General features: G+C 42.7%; 1 protein-coding gene across 3 annotated transcripts in view; it reads left to right on the plus strand.

The window, feature by feature from the left end:
* WWC1 (WW and C2 domain containing 1) overlaps positions 1 to 14,898 on the plus strand; it is a 148,686-nt gene that overhangs the window by 74,562 nt on the left and 59,226 nt on the right. For 2 of the 3 annotated variants that reach the window (XM_082622427.1, XM_082622426.1), the window contains exon 3: positions 6,712 to 6,915. In XM_082622427.1, the coding sequence (XP_082478553.1) occupies positions 6,712 to 6,915 (204 nt within the window). The remainder of the gene's footprint in view (positions 1 to 6,711; positions 6,916 to 14,898) is intronic. The other variant, XM_082622428.1, reaches the window with a different exon arrangement.

The raw sequence follows: 14,898 nt of genomic DNA on the forward strand, positions 1-14,898 counted from the left end.
AGAGGACTGAGGATTGCCCGATAGATTTAGCAAAGCCCTGTGACGCTGGTGCCCCTGACTTGGAGGGCAGCTTTGGACAAGGACTGGGGGCAAAAGCCTGACTAGAGTGAGTCTAAAAAAAAACGGAGGGGAGGCATTGGAAACAGCAAATATGGACAACTCTTTCCAAAATAGAGCCCGCTTTCATTATTTCATTTATCCGTATTCAATTTTCCCACTGCCGTGTACATCCAGCATGATTAGATGGTTTTAATCCGTGGACAAATTGTGTGTTGTGCTGTTTTCCCTTCGTACTATGTCATGAATATTTGAGAGATGCTACCTAGTCTTCATATTTGTCATTTTTAATATATCAAATAGATGTGCTGATACATAGATGTGCTGATACATTTTAACACATAAAGTGAGTGTACCATAATACCCCCCTATTGCTGACCTTTTGGGTTCTTTCCATTTGTTTGTTATAAATAAATAACACTAGGGGAAGAATCTTTATGCATATTGCTTTTTTCTTCTATGATACTTTCCTGGAGTTGTATTTCCAAATGTAGGATCGCTAAGTGAAAGATTATGAACACTTGTGAGACTTCAGGTACCTCTTCCTAGTTTGATAAGTATTTCTAAAAGATCGTGTCAATCTGTATTTGCCACAGCAATAAGGGTACTATTTTTCTCATACCTTCATCGATCAGTATGGGGCTAGTTACTTTTCGATAAATTCATCACAGGTTTAAACTGTTATTTCATCGTTTTTCATTTGCATTCATTTCCATACTAACAAGGATGGACGTTCTCCAGATGTTCAGCTGTTTTTAAGACCATTGTTTTTCAAGCTGTTAGAGAATTCAATAGTGTTAGTCACGTGGGTGTGCACGTGGTGCACGTAGAAAGCAGGCGTGTGATGGGTAGAGGCGGTGGGGTGAGGGATGTGTGAAGTGTGGTGAACGTGTGAGCTGTATGGAGAGTGAATGTAGAGTGTGTGTGTAGATAGAGGTTTGGAGCCTGGGGGAGGCTGAAGAATTGGGTCTCAATGATGGCTGCGCCCAATCGACTAAATAAATGTTTACTGGAAGTAGTTGCATTTTGGGGAGAGGGGGCATGAGGGGAAAGGGGATAGAGGGGTGATGTTGTATGTAGCTGAGTTTGTGACATGCTGAATGATTAAACTATGTCCATGTTTAGCTTTAATAAAAATGAGAACTCAAAAATAGTTGGCCAAAGCCATCTCTAAGAACCTGCCCAGGTGTAAAGTTATCTATTCTGGTGAGGTGGACTTAAGGAAGTGGAGCGTCAACAGAAGGGGCTGGGCTTGGGAGGACCCCTCAGAGTGTGACCAGTTCAGGATGTACATCAGTTAGCACAGCTCCTTACAGCCACCTAGGGAGCTGTCCCCAAAGGACAGTCTTTTCAAGAGTTGTTAGTACAACTGGTATCCACATGGAAAAAAATACATCTCCACTTCTACCCCCGCCTCACACCATATGTAAAAGTAAATTCAGAACGGACCACAGACCTCAACATAAAAGCTAAGACTATGGGCTTCCCTGGTGGCACAGTGGTTGAGAGTCCGCCTGCCAATGCAGGGGACGCGGGTTCATGCCCCGGTCTGGGAAGATCCCACATGCAGCAGAGCGGCTGGGCCCGTGAGCCATGGCCACTGAGGCTGCACATCTGGAGCCTGTGCTCCGCAACAGGAGAGGCCACAACAGTGAGAGGCCCGCGTACCGCAAAAAAAAAAAAAAAAAAAAAAAAAGCTAAGACTAGAAAACTTCGAGAAGGAGACTAAGGAGAAAATCTGCAAGATTTTAGGTTAGGCAAAGGTTTTTTGGACAAGGCACAGAAAGCACTAAGCATACAAGAAAAAAGTAATAATTGGGCTTCATTGAATTAAAACTTCTGCTCTTCAAAAGACCATTAAGAAACTGAAAAAGCAAGCTACAGATAAGGAGAAAATATTTGCAATACATATATCTGAGAGCAGATCCATATCAAAAATATAAAAAGAACCCTTACACCTTAACAGTAAGAAGCCCAACAACCCAATAAAAAGTATGAGCAAAAGATTTAAATAGACACTTCACTAAAGAAGACATACAAGTGGCCAATAAACACATAAAAATATGCTTTACATAATCAGTCATTAGGGAAATAGGAATTAAATCTACAACAAGGTACCACTATACACCCACTGTAATGACTAAAATGAAAAAGATTGACAGTACCAATGGTTGGTGAGGACGTGCAGGAACTGGAACTCTAATTCACTACTAGTGAGGATGTAAATCAGAACAACCATTTTGGAAAACAATTTTTTAGTTCCTTATAAAATTCAACATATAATTAACATACAAGCCAACAATTCCACCCCTAGATAGTTTTACCTAAGCGAAATGGAGACGTTGCAAAGACTTGTGCATGCATGTTCATTACAGCCTTATTCATAATAATCTCAAACAACAACCCAAAAGTTTATCAAAAAGTGAATTATGCTGTATTCATGCAATAGACTATTATTCCACAATAACAAAAAATGGACGACTGATACAACCTAAATGAGTCTCAAAAGCCTTATGCCAAGTGAAGGAGGTGAGATCCAAAGAGCACATACTGCTTGATTCCATTGTCATGAAGTTCTAAGACAGAACCGGAGGGAGAAAGTGGGTGGAAGTGACTGACACAGGACTGCAGGGTAAAGGAACCATTTACACATTGATAACAAGTGGTAGTTTATGGTGTATGCGTTTGTCAAAACATATCCAAGTCTACACTTTAGATGATTGTGCTTCATTGTATTTAAATTACACCTTAATAAAGGTGATTTAAACAATGTATTGATGCCTACTTAATACTGTAGACCAATTAAATGGAAATCTCTGGGGTAATTTCCAACATGCAACCAGGTTGAAACCAGTGTTCTGGTGTGGGGTTGTGGGTTGTGTTTGTCTGCCTGTGCATCCATCTATCAGTGTTGGATTGTGCTACAGGAGAAAGCCTGGGCCACCAAAAATGGTAGCCAAGCCAGCCTTCAATTAAGACTCTCACGTGCTTTTATACTCCAAGGAGCGCGGCCTCCAAAGGGAGGGCGCCACTCTCAGATTAAACCCAGAGCACCACGGGGAGGATCCATCCAGGGGTGCCCCAGGGCATTTGTCAGGGACCCAGCATTTCACCTAGCCCTCTGGCAGGTGATTCTACCTGGAGCTCAGCATCGCACCTGCCAGCCTTGCCTGCCATCTTCAGTGACTGCTCAGCCCACCGGTGTTGTCACCTCTTACCAGGTCTAACCTTCAGTGATATGTTGAAATTATTTGGGGAGCTTTGCGGGTCACCATTGCCTCCTTCCCACCCCCAGAAATTCTGATTTAATTGGTCCAGGGATGGGGTCTGAGCATCGGGATTTTAAAAACTTCCCCCAGTGATTCTACTATGCAAACAGGGGTTCTTGGACATTGGCTGCACAGCAGTTACCTGGTGAAGCTTAAAACTGCCCATGCCTGGGCGCTACTCTTGGAAACTCTGATGTTAAGTGTTCTGGGGGCAGAATTCAGGCTTTTGTTTTTATTTTTGTTTTTTGAAGCTCCATAGCTAATTATAATATGCTGGCTGGACCCAGTGTACTGGATGAAGTACCAACCCTTTTTTTTTTTTTAAAGCAATTTTGCTGAGAGTCTGGGGGGGAAAGGCACTCTCATAAGGCTGTCTGTGAGAATAAAAATTGGTATAACCGGGCTTCCCTGGTGGCGCAGTGGTTGAGAGTCCGCCTGCCGATGCAGGGGACACGGGTTCGTGCCCCAGTCCGGGAAGATCCCACATGGCGCGGAGCGGCTGGGCCTGTGAGCCGTGGCCGCTGAGCCTGCGCGTCCGGAGCCTGTGCTCCGCAACGGGAGAGGCCACAACAGTGAGAGGCCCGCGTACCGCAAAAAAAAAAAAAAAAAAAAAATTGGTATAACCTTTGGGAAGATAATTTGGTAGTGTCTGTGAAAATTTAAGATGTGTATGTCCACTGACCCAGTAATCCCTCTTTTAAGGAATTCCTCTTTTTACACTACAGAATTAATAATAGCACACGTTCATAGAAGTATGTTTTTAAGAATCCTCACTGAAGCATTGGTTGTGGTAGCAAAAGACCTGAAAACAATCTGGATGTTTCCTGGTAGTGGTCTGGGAGACCACTAAAGCCCCATCATAAATAAATCTTAGAACCATACCATGGAATACTATGCAACCGTTTAGAGGATTGAGGTAAGTAAAAACTAAAAATGAATAAATAAAAACAGTGGTACAAATGAAAAAAAAAGGATAAATTAAAAATTGAGGTAAATCTTGATGTACCTACAAGGGAAAATGAACATGCTATATCATTGGGAGATGAAAGCAAATTGCAGACCAATATACATAAATGGGCCCCTTGACATTAAAAATAAACTTGTGTGTGTAGATATGTATGTATCAACAGGTTTGTATATAATCATAGGGCAATATCTGTTAGTGTGTGAGACTCCTAACAGCAGTTGCCTCTAGGATGTAGGATTGGAGAGATTTAAACTCTCATTTCTTACTTTACGAATTTGCAATGGTGGAATTGTGAGATGTTTCTTTTTTCGTATTTTTCAATATTTTTCCCCAAAATGTAAATTTTTTAAAAAATGACAAACTTTAAAAAACATCTGCACCCTGGCCATGTTTCTTTTCTTTTCTGTGGCCCGTGTCAGCCAGAAGTGCGGGGCCCCTGAGGGGAACCCAGGAGTCCCTAACCCTGAGGGAATCCACATCTGCTGATGGGAAATCGGACCCCACCGTCTTTCAGCCCAGCTTTGTAAATTCTTTCCTCCCCCTTTTTTTCTTCTCTTGCAAGTGTTCCTCCCTCTTACTTGGTTGAAGAGTTGCAAAGCTTTCTTTGTGGGAAGCAATTTTGTGGCCCCTGCCAGCCATCTTCACACCTTGTTTTCTTTCCCAGAAAAAGGGAGGAGGAGAACTTGAAGAATTGAATAGTTTTGGCTTTACTCTCACCATAATTTGTTTACTTTACCTGGGTGTAAGTACACTACGGCTTCCTGGGAAGCAGTGAGGCAGGGCCCATTATCCTCTTTTATAATGAGAAACGTAGACTCAGAGAGGTCAAGCAGCCTGTCCATTGTAACACAGTGATTATCGGCAGGCATGAGAACGTGGCTCTGCTACCTCTCTGATTATTCTTCCCGTCTCTTCTTTCTTTCATTGGAAATGCTCATTGGGGCCTATTCAGGAGGATGGAGAGCTAAAGGGACTGCAAAAGGAGGTACAAACTCAAAACCCTCAGGAGCCACACACATGACGTAAATGAATGAAGCAGATACATTGTGGACCCACAGTGGCCAGATCTTCTGAATGATCAAGAAAAACCAGACGTCAGGATTTTAATGTATAAATCTCCTTGTTTTTACATACCAGTAATCAGTTCAAAATTATTAAAGTTCTTTGGGCTAAGCAAAACCTATCTACGGGCTGGATTCACCATATGGCTGTGATTATACAATTTCTGGTGTGTTCGTCGCCCCTTACCCCACCCACCAGCTGGGAAATGACTGAGGAGTTGACAGTCAATGGACATTGATTCTTGGACATGGTTTTGACCTCCTTGACATCTGCTCAGCTGCCAGCTACCCTTTTTAAAAAATTTTTTTGTCTTCTGACTTTTTTCCAAGTTATCACTATACATATTTATTGTCACATAATTTTAAAAAATAAAAAAGTATGAAGAAAAGGCATCCTACCATCAAGACATACCTGCTGTTGATAATTTGCTAAGTTTCCTCCTAATCTTTTTGAGAATGTACATATGTATTTTGATAAATACAAAATTATTTATGTAATTTTGCACCCAGTACTTCTACTCACTTTTATATCATAAGCACCTTTCTGTTTTTTTAAAAATTTTTTTCGAAGACATTATTTTTAATGGCTGTTTTAGTGTATTATGTAAATATAGCATACTTATTTGAGCAGTTATTTCCTGTGTGACCTTGAGCAAGTCACTTAACCTCTTTATGTCTCAGTTTTCTCTTTTGTTTAATGAGGGTAATAAAAGAATCTTCCCTATAGGGTTAATGTAAGGATTGGAGGAGTAAATAGATATAAAGTAATTAGAATAGTACTTGGCATAGAATAAATATTAAATAAGTGCTTGATGATTATTATGGTTTTGTACAAATGCATTTTTGCCTGAATTTATTGCTTTTTATAATAAATTACTACAGGAGAAATTATTGGACAAAGGGTATTAACGTTTTAAGGCTCTTGATTTTCATGGTCAGATAACCTTCTAGTAAGGCTGTTCTAATTTACGTTTCCAACACAGTATTTCCTCACATCCTCTGAAATATCAGTTATTTTACTCTCCTTTATTCTTTGCCAAAATGAATGACCTTAAGCATCTATAATGTTGTTGAGCCTCTCTGTCTAGATTAGAATTCATATCTGGTCCTTCCTCTGGCTGTTCCCAGACAGACTGACTTCAGGTTTGTAAACTGATCCTGGTTTGTGTGTGCGTGTGTTTGTTTGCTTAATCCAAAGGATGAGTCTCTGTTGTTTAATAGGTAAGTTTAACACATTCACATTTATTGTGATTTTCTACTTACTATGCTTTTTGTTTTCTGGTAGTAGATTCTACAGGCCACCAACTCAACAGTCATTTGTGAGGTGCTAACCTAGGGTCTCTGGGGTCTTTTCCAGAAACCACTCAGATTGAGGATCCCCGGGTACAATGGCGGCGGGAGCAGGAGCACATGCTGAAGGATTACCTGGTGGTGGCCCAGGAGGCCCTGAGTGCACAAAAGGAGATCTACCAGGTGAAGCAGCAGCGCTTGGAGCTTGCACAGCAGGAGTATCAGCAGCTGCATGCCGTCTGGGAGCACAAGCTGGGCTCCCAGGTCAGCTGTGAGTACCTCCTCCGCCCCAGGACACCCACAAACACAACTACAGGGAGGAGGGAATGGCCACACTGAGTCTTGCCTCTATTACCTCTCAGTGTTTCTCAGATCTACCTATTTTCTTTCATCTCCACTCCTTGTCCAAACCACCACCCTCTCTACTGTTTTCCGGCTCCTACTTGTGCTTTGCAGTGATTCATCTACCATTTTCATTCCATTTCCGTTCATTCATTTGTCATCTCAAAATGCCAGACTTATTACCTGTCTTCTTATTGAAAGCCCTTCAGTGGCTGGGGGCAATGGGGAGTTCTTGGTTAATGGATAGTTTCAGTTTGGAAAGATGAAAAAGTTCTGGAGATGGATGGTGGTTGGTGATGGCTGCACAATAGTATGAATGTCTTTAATGCCCTTGAGCTGTATATTTTAAAATGGTTAAAGTGGTAAGTTTTATGTTATGTGTATTTTGTCCCATTGCTCTTTCCATAGCCCACACAGTCACACGTGATCAGACCCCTGCTGGCCACTCCCACCTCATCGCAGGCTCTCATTCACTTGGCTCCAGATGCGCTGAATACGTACATCGTGTTCCCCTTGCCTGCCCCGCACCATTCCACTTTGGGGCTTTTGTAATTGCTGCTCCCCTGCCTAGGAAGCTTTTCTGTTGGTCTGTTTGCACAGCTGGCTCCTTCTCACCCTTCCAGTCTCTTCCTTCAGGTCATGTCCTCTGAGAGGTTTGCTTCTGACATCCCCATCCACAGACTCCCTTCCCCAGCATTAGCCTCTGTAATGGCTCTCTGTTTATTTTGTTCATAACACGTATCACAGTACATCTGCTTATACGCTGCTATCAGTATTTCCGAGTGGAGGAGATTTCCTGTCTCCCTGGTTTCTGCAGGATGAGAAGAGGCATGCCAGGGTCCCCAGTCCTCATTCCCAACATAGGGAAATGCCAAATCAGTAGCTTTCAAGGAGCCCGTTGACCTTTTCTGATGTGTTGAGGTTTTTTTTTTTTGATAATTTACCACTTTTTTTTTTTTTTTTTTTTGCGGTACGCGGGCCTCTCACTGTTGTGGGCTCTCCTGTTGCGGAGCACAGGCTCCGGACGCGCAGGCTCAGTGACCATGGCTCACGGACCTAGCCGCTCCGCAGCATGTGGGATCTTCCCGGACCGAGGCACAAACCCATGTCCCCTGCATCGGCAGGAGGACTCTCAACCACTGCACCACCAGGGAAGCCCACCACTTATTTTTTTTTAACTTTTTAAAAATTTAAAAAATTTTTAGTAATCTTTATTTTATCTTATTTTTTATTTTTTTGGCTGCATCAGCATATGGGATCTTTGTTGAGGCATGTGGAATCTTTCATCGTGGTGCACGGGCTTCTCTCCAGCAGTGGTGTGCGGGTTTTCTCTCTCTAGTTGTGGTGTGCGGGCTCCAGAACGCAAGGGCTCTGTAGTTTGCGGCACGCGGTTTCTCTAGTTGAGGCGTGTGAGCTCAGTAGTTGTGGCGCACTGGCTTAGTTGCCCTGCGGCACGTGGGATCTTTGTTCCCCGACCAGGGATTGAACCCACGTCGCCTGCATTGGAAGGCGGGTTCTTTACCACTGGACCACCAGGGAAGTCCCTGCCACTCTTTTTAATAACTAATACTTTCCTATGTTTAATGAGTGCTTACTACATGCTAGCCTGCCGTCTGAATATGTTATTTCAGTTAATTCTCATAACAGTTCTAAGGGCAAGCACAGTTAATATCCTCCTGTAACAGATAAAGAATCTGCGGCTTAGAGAAGACCAATAACATGCCCAGGGTCTTACAGCTGGCGAGAGGTGATAAGTTGCAAACATATAAGTTCTGTCTGTCCCAACAACACCTGCATTGTGGGCCAAAGGGCCAGCATTAGGCCATAGTGTCAGGGTGTCTGTGGCTTAGCTGGGTCCTTGAACACTCCCCCTGTCTTTGAGAAGTTTGGTCTGGGAGGAAGACTGTGAGTGGTTTATTCACTGTCCCAGCCCCGCCCTTTTCCTTGGCAATTCAAGGAAAAAAACACTCTCAGATTATAGAAAAGAACTGGATTACACTCATTAGCTGTTTCTAGGTCAAATAATGTCCTAGAGATCATCATGAGGGTTTTAGCACTTAATCTGTCTTAGTCAGCTGGGGGCTGCCATAACAAAATACCACAGAATGGGTGGCTTCAACACAGACATTTATTTTCCCACAGCTCTGGAGGCTGGAAGTCTGAGGTCAGAATGTCAGTATGGATGGGTTCTGGTGAGACCCCTCTTCCTGACTTCTCACTGTGTCTTCACGGGGCACAGAGAGAGAAAGAGAAACAGCAAGCTGCGTGGTGTCTCTTCTTATAAGGTCACTAATCCCATCATGAGGGCCCTACCCTCATGACCTCATCTAACTCTAATTACCTCCCAAAGGCCCCTTCTCCAAATACCATCACATTAGGCGTTAGGGCTTCTACATATGAATTTGGGGGGAACACAATTCAGTGTATAGCATTATTCTTACCAGAGCCTTGGAGGGAGATATTAATATCGCTCATGAAACTCAGATTCAAAGAGGTAGAGGATGTTTTTCTTTCTAAAGTTCTGCAGTCTGAAAAAGTGACAAGTGTATAGAAAAACAAACCTTCCTGTTTTGGAGGTCAGGATGTATACATGGGCCCAAGGTATCACCCCACAAATAACTTACTAATTTTGGGGGGTAAAATGTATTTTTACACAGGAGAGCTGCAGCCACCACCTTACACAGGTGTTAAATTAGCATCACCAATAATGAGACAAACTGACATTATGTGCTTTCTGGTGTGATGCAATAAAAGCATCATAGAGGACTCTTGACAAAAATGTTTACTCTGAATCAAATCATGGAGAAACGGCTAGACAAATCCATAATGTGCAATATCCTACAAGATAATTGGTCTAGACACTCCCCCCCAAAAAAAAAATTCTGTGAAAAAACAAAAAGAGGGGAAACTGTTCTAGACTTAAAAAAAAAAAAAAAGCCTAAGGCCACATAAACCCAGTGAAGTGTTTGCACCTTGACTAGACCCTGGGTGGAGGGGAAAGCCGCCATAAAAGATATTCTCAGGCAATTGGAGAATTTTCTTAGTTAACATAATGATGTTGTAGCTATGTAGGAGAATGTCCTGTTATTTATTTATTTATTTATTTATTTATTTATTTTCTGTATTTTTCTCTTGGCCACGTCGGGTGTTCATTGCGGTGCGTGGGCTTCTCTCTAGTTGTGGCACATGGGTTTTTTCTCTCTCTAGTGGTGTGTGAGCTTCAGGATGTGTGGGCTCTGTAGTTTGTGGCATGCGGGCTCTCTAGTTGAGGCCCGTGAGCTCAGTAGTTGTGGCATGCAGGCTTAGTTGCCCCACAGCATGTGGAATCTTAGCTACCCGACCAGGGATCAAACCCACGTCCCCTGCATTGGAAGGCGGATCCTTTACCACTGGACCATCAGGGAAGTCCCGAGAGTGTCCTTTAAGTGTCCTAAGAGTGTTTTTAAGACACGTGTGTGGCATCATGTCTGCAACTTAATTCCAAAAAAGTCCAGGGGAAAAAAATGAAAAAATTATGGTGTCAGTCTTAAACGAGTAGATCAATGATACATTGATGGTTTTGAATATGGGATAGGTTTTCGTCTTTGCCACCATTTTCCAGTAATCATTCTTTGAGGGCTTGCTATGAACCAGGCATCCCACTGAGAGAAAGAACTGGAGTGGAGGGAGGGATAGACAGAACATATGTGGGGAAATGTTAAACGTTGGTAGATCTAGGTGAAGGATCCATCAGTATTCATGACCTTATGCTTTCAAATGTCCTGTAGATAGAAAGTTTCCAAAGTATAAAGGTAAGGTGGGGAAAAAAGAGTCAAGTGGCAGGAATGAAGCGTTCCTAGTGGGGGCTGTCCTGGGTGTTGTGGGATGTTTAACAGCATTCCTGGTCTCTCTACCCACTAGATGCCTCTAACATTCTCCACCCAGAGTTGTGATCACCAAAAACGTCTCCAGACACTGCCCTAGGGGGGCAAAATTGCCCCCAGCCGAGAACCACTGGTCTAGATAAACCACTTAGCACAGTTCCCTTAGAACATATTAATGGCTCAATAAATATTCTCTTGACAGGAAATACATTTTGAGAATGTCGACTCTGGAGCTGGACTGCTAGGGTTCAAATCCAGGATATGTAACTTCCTAGCCTTTTGCACAAGTGATGCAGCTTCTCTCTGCCTCAAATTCTTCATCTATAAAATTGACATAATAATAGTATCACATTAAGGTGTTATGGGGCTTAATTTAGTTAAATACAAAGTATTTGGAATAGTACTTGTCACATTCTTAAGCTCGCAATAAATAATAACAATACTTATTTGATATTATTAATTCATTGGCATTTGAAATGACAGAGATTTTTAACTGATCCCTGGAACCAATAAGAATAAATACATGATTCGTGGTAGGAATTGATACAGTCCTATCATATGACTTCTAACGCTACTAAGTGCTCCATCAGGTTCAAAAACACCATCATTTTGGTTTTTCTTTTTTTTTGGCCTCACCACGCGGCATGTGGGATCTTAGTTCCCCGACCAGGGATCGAACCTGTGCCTCCTACTTTGGAAGCTCGGAGTCTTAACCACTGGACTGCCAGGGAAGTCTCAAGACACCATCATTTTGAATGTTAAAGAAGGAGTCAGATCACTAGTTCTAAGAGGCAAACCAGTGAGGGATGGCCCAATCCAAGCTTCCCAGTGAAATAGGCATGACCCAAGGCTCCTCGTGACTTTCTTTGGATTTTATAAGCCAGGTTTGCCTTCCAAGTTAAGCTCTCCAGCATGTTGATAGACCGGTGAGGTAACATGCCTCCCTCTAACTCAAATGATCTGCTGGGGCTTGTGAGAGTCTTGCCACCTTGCCTTGGCTGCTGTAGGGCTTTGGCTACAGGTGGGGCCCTGCCCTGGGGATGGAGGCTTTGTTGTCATCTCTGGCGCAATCTCTAGCTCCATGGGGAAGGAGAAGAGAACTCACATTTAATGTACACCTATTAAATTTCTGCAGGGCAATATGCTGGCACTCTACTTATGTTTAAAGTAACCTCGCGCCCCCCCCCCACACACACACACAATCTTACAAGGTATTGTTGTTCCCATTTTACAAATAAAACTGAGTCCCAGAGAGGGAAAGTATCTTCCCCAAGGTCACACTGGTAAAAAGTGGCAGAAATAGCTTTTATACCCAGGAGTGTCTGACCTGAAAACCAATTCTCTTAATTTAATCCAAGACAGCCAGTCAAATTCTAAGGTTTGGGGGCTATACTGGGGTCCCTCCATCCTCTGAAGATGAGAACTTGGGAGAGCTGGGTTCTTTGGGACCTCACCATGCTCCTTCCTCCTCCGGGCCTTGGTTTCCCATTTGAAAAATCAATCACTGGGAGCCTTGCAGCTAAAAATGCGAGTTGAACCACCTACGTGCTTTCACTCATTCCTGAAACTAAGAAAATATCAGATAAGAGATTTTTATGGCATACATGTACAAGGACAGGGAGACTTGTAGAAAAAAGAACAGCAGTAAAATATGGAGGCTGGAAAGCAGAAGGTCAGGTGGCAGCCTGTCTGATAGACTGGAGAAAAGAGAAAATGGGCTGATAGTGAGGGAAAAAACAGGCCTCTAGTCTACCTGGAGCACGTGCAAAAGCCTCGGGAGTTGGAGGGAGTGGCTGTCTCAGCATGGAAGTGAAGTGAGGAGGGCCTGAAAGAAGATTGGAGGAGAGTTGTTCCTGAGACACAGACCACCAGATCTCCTTCCCAGATCAGTGCAACCAGGCCACTGCCCATCCCCAACGTGGGGAAAAATTGGAGGTTTATTTTTTTGAGGTGCATCATACTGAAAACACGGTGATTAAGTGAACATGGACTTGAGGATTGAGACCCCAGCCTGCCTGTACCACTTGACTCCCAGAAGGGTGCCAGGCTATTACCCTCCAGGCTAGACAGTAGAAGAGTGTGGGGAATCGGAGTCTCTTCTCTTCAGAGAAAAGAGATGTGAAGAGAAAAGATGTAAAGACACTGACAGTGAGGATTCCTAGATGAAACAGTCCAGCCAAATCACGTACCAAATAACCCACAGTCAATCATGTAACCCATCATCAACAAGCTCCACTCCAGCCAGCTTTTTGGGCCCCCAGTCTTAAGTGTGAGCAGACAGCTGAGATTCCAGACATCCATGGAAGGCCTCTAACATGAACAACAGAGATTAAAACAAACACATGGTGATAGGGAGCCCTTGTAGGAAACGGAATATGCGTGGAGAAGAAAACATCGAGAGAAGCTACATAACCATGAAACTAAAACAGGATGCTACATTTTATTAAGAAAAAAAAAAAAGGAGTCTTCAGAGAACACAAAAGAGCCTTAGGAAATTAAACTATGAGAGTAGAAATGAAAAATCCACAGGAAGCCTGGAAGGTAAAACAGAAAGTTTTCTAAAAAGCAGAACAAAAATAAAATGAGATGGAAAAAAAGAGCATCAGGCCAAGAACTCTATCTGAGTAATAAAAGCTCCAGATAGAGCAGAAGAAACAGAGGGGAAGAAGCATCAGTGACATAATGCAGAAAAATTTCCCAGAACTGATAGAGGAGAGTTTTTAGATTGAAAGGGCTCAGTGAGCACCCAACAAAATGGATAAAAGTTAACTCACACCAAAGACATATCATTGTGCAACTTCAAACACTGGGAACGATTCAAGATCCTAAAAGCTTTCAGAGAGGAAAACCAGGTCACACAAAAATGATCAGGACTCAGAATAGCTCCAGGCTTCTCAACAGTAACACTACAAACCTAAAAGACAATGGAGCAATGCATTCACACTTTTAAGGAAAATCATTTCCGACCGAGAAGTCTATATCCAGCAAGACTACCTTTAATGAAGGGCCGGCTAGAATAACGATCTTTTTAGACATGCAAGTTTTCCAAAAGTTTATTTCCTTCATGGATCCTTTCTCAGGAAGCTCCTGGAAGCGATATTCTGCCAAAATGAGGGAGTAGTCACAGAGGGGGAAACATGGTATTTAGGAAGGAGGAGAGAAGGAGGCAAGGAAGGGGTCTCAGGATGCCAGCTGTGCAGAGAGAGTGCACTGAAGCTGGCACATGCCTTGCGAGACAGCCCAAGAGAGGAGCTCTGTGAGAGGAGATTTAGATAACTGGCCAAGTGTGAAGTTGAATCAGTGTTAAATTTGTGGAAAGTAGGCACGCATAAAAATGATAATTATTAACTCTAGGAAAAACGACCCAGAAAATGTGCTGGAAAGAAAAAGTAGGCAAAGTTGGCTATATGCCTCGGCCCTGAATAGTGTTTACAGTGTAAAAGTAATGCAAACACTGAAGGTTGCTCTCGCCAAAGTTATCTGATGAGGAGCTGGGAGGGGTGTCCTGTGTGGTGTAGGGGCTGAGAAAGGGAGTGAAGCTAACACTCCATCCTCCAGAGAAAGAAGTGAATAAATCATGCCTAAGACTGAAAAAAATCAAGAAACAGCGAAACATGCATATTATCAGACTCACACGGGTGGACACTCAAGAAACTGGCTGAACCCGTTGAAACATTTCCTTTTTCATGAGTGAGATAAGCGGATTGGAGAATGCTCTTTTTTTATAGCAAATCTTGGGTGTATAAAATATATAGTATTTTATATATACTGTTAAACTGTTTATATATAACTTGAATAAAAACTAAAAATTAAACCTATAAAAAGGTGTCACCTTGAAGGCACACCTGTTTGAATATAAAATTATTTTGTTGTGCTTTAGTGAGGGGACATGGACACAGAAAGGAAGCTGATGACCTGTTTCTTGATTGGGGTGCCGGTCACTTGAGTGTGTTTCTTTTGTGAAAATTCATCAAGCCGCACACATGATTTGTGTACTTTTCCATTCTCGCATGTATTTTTCACTTCAACAAAAAGTTTATTTAAAAAAC

The sequence above is a fragment of the Mesoplodon mirus genome (genome assembly GCF_964341445.2).
Source record: "Mesoplodon mirus genome assembly, chromosome: 5".
In the NCBI taxonomy this organism is placed as follows: domain Eukaryota; kingdom Metazoa; phylum Chordata; class Mammalia; order Artiodactyla; family Ziphiidae; genus Mesoplodon; species Mesoplodon mirus.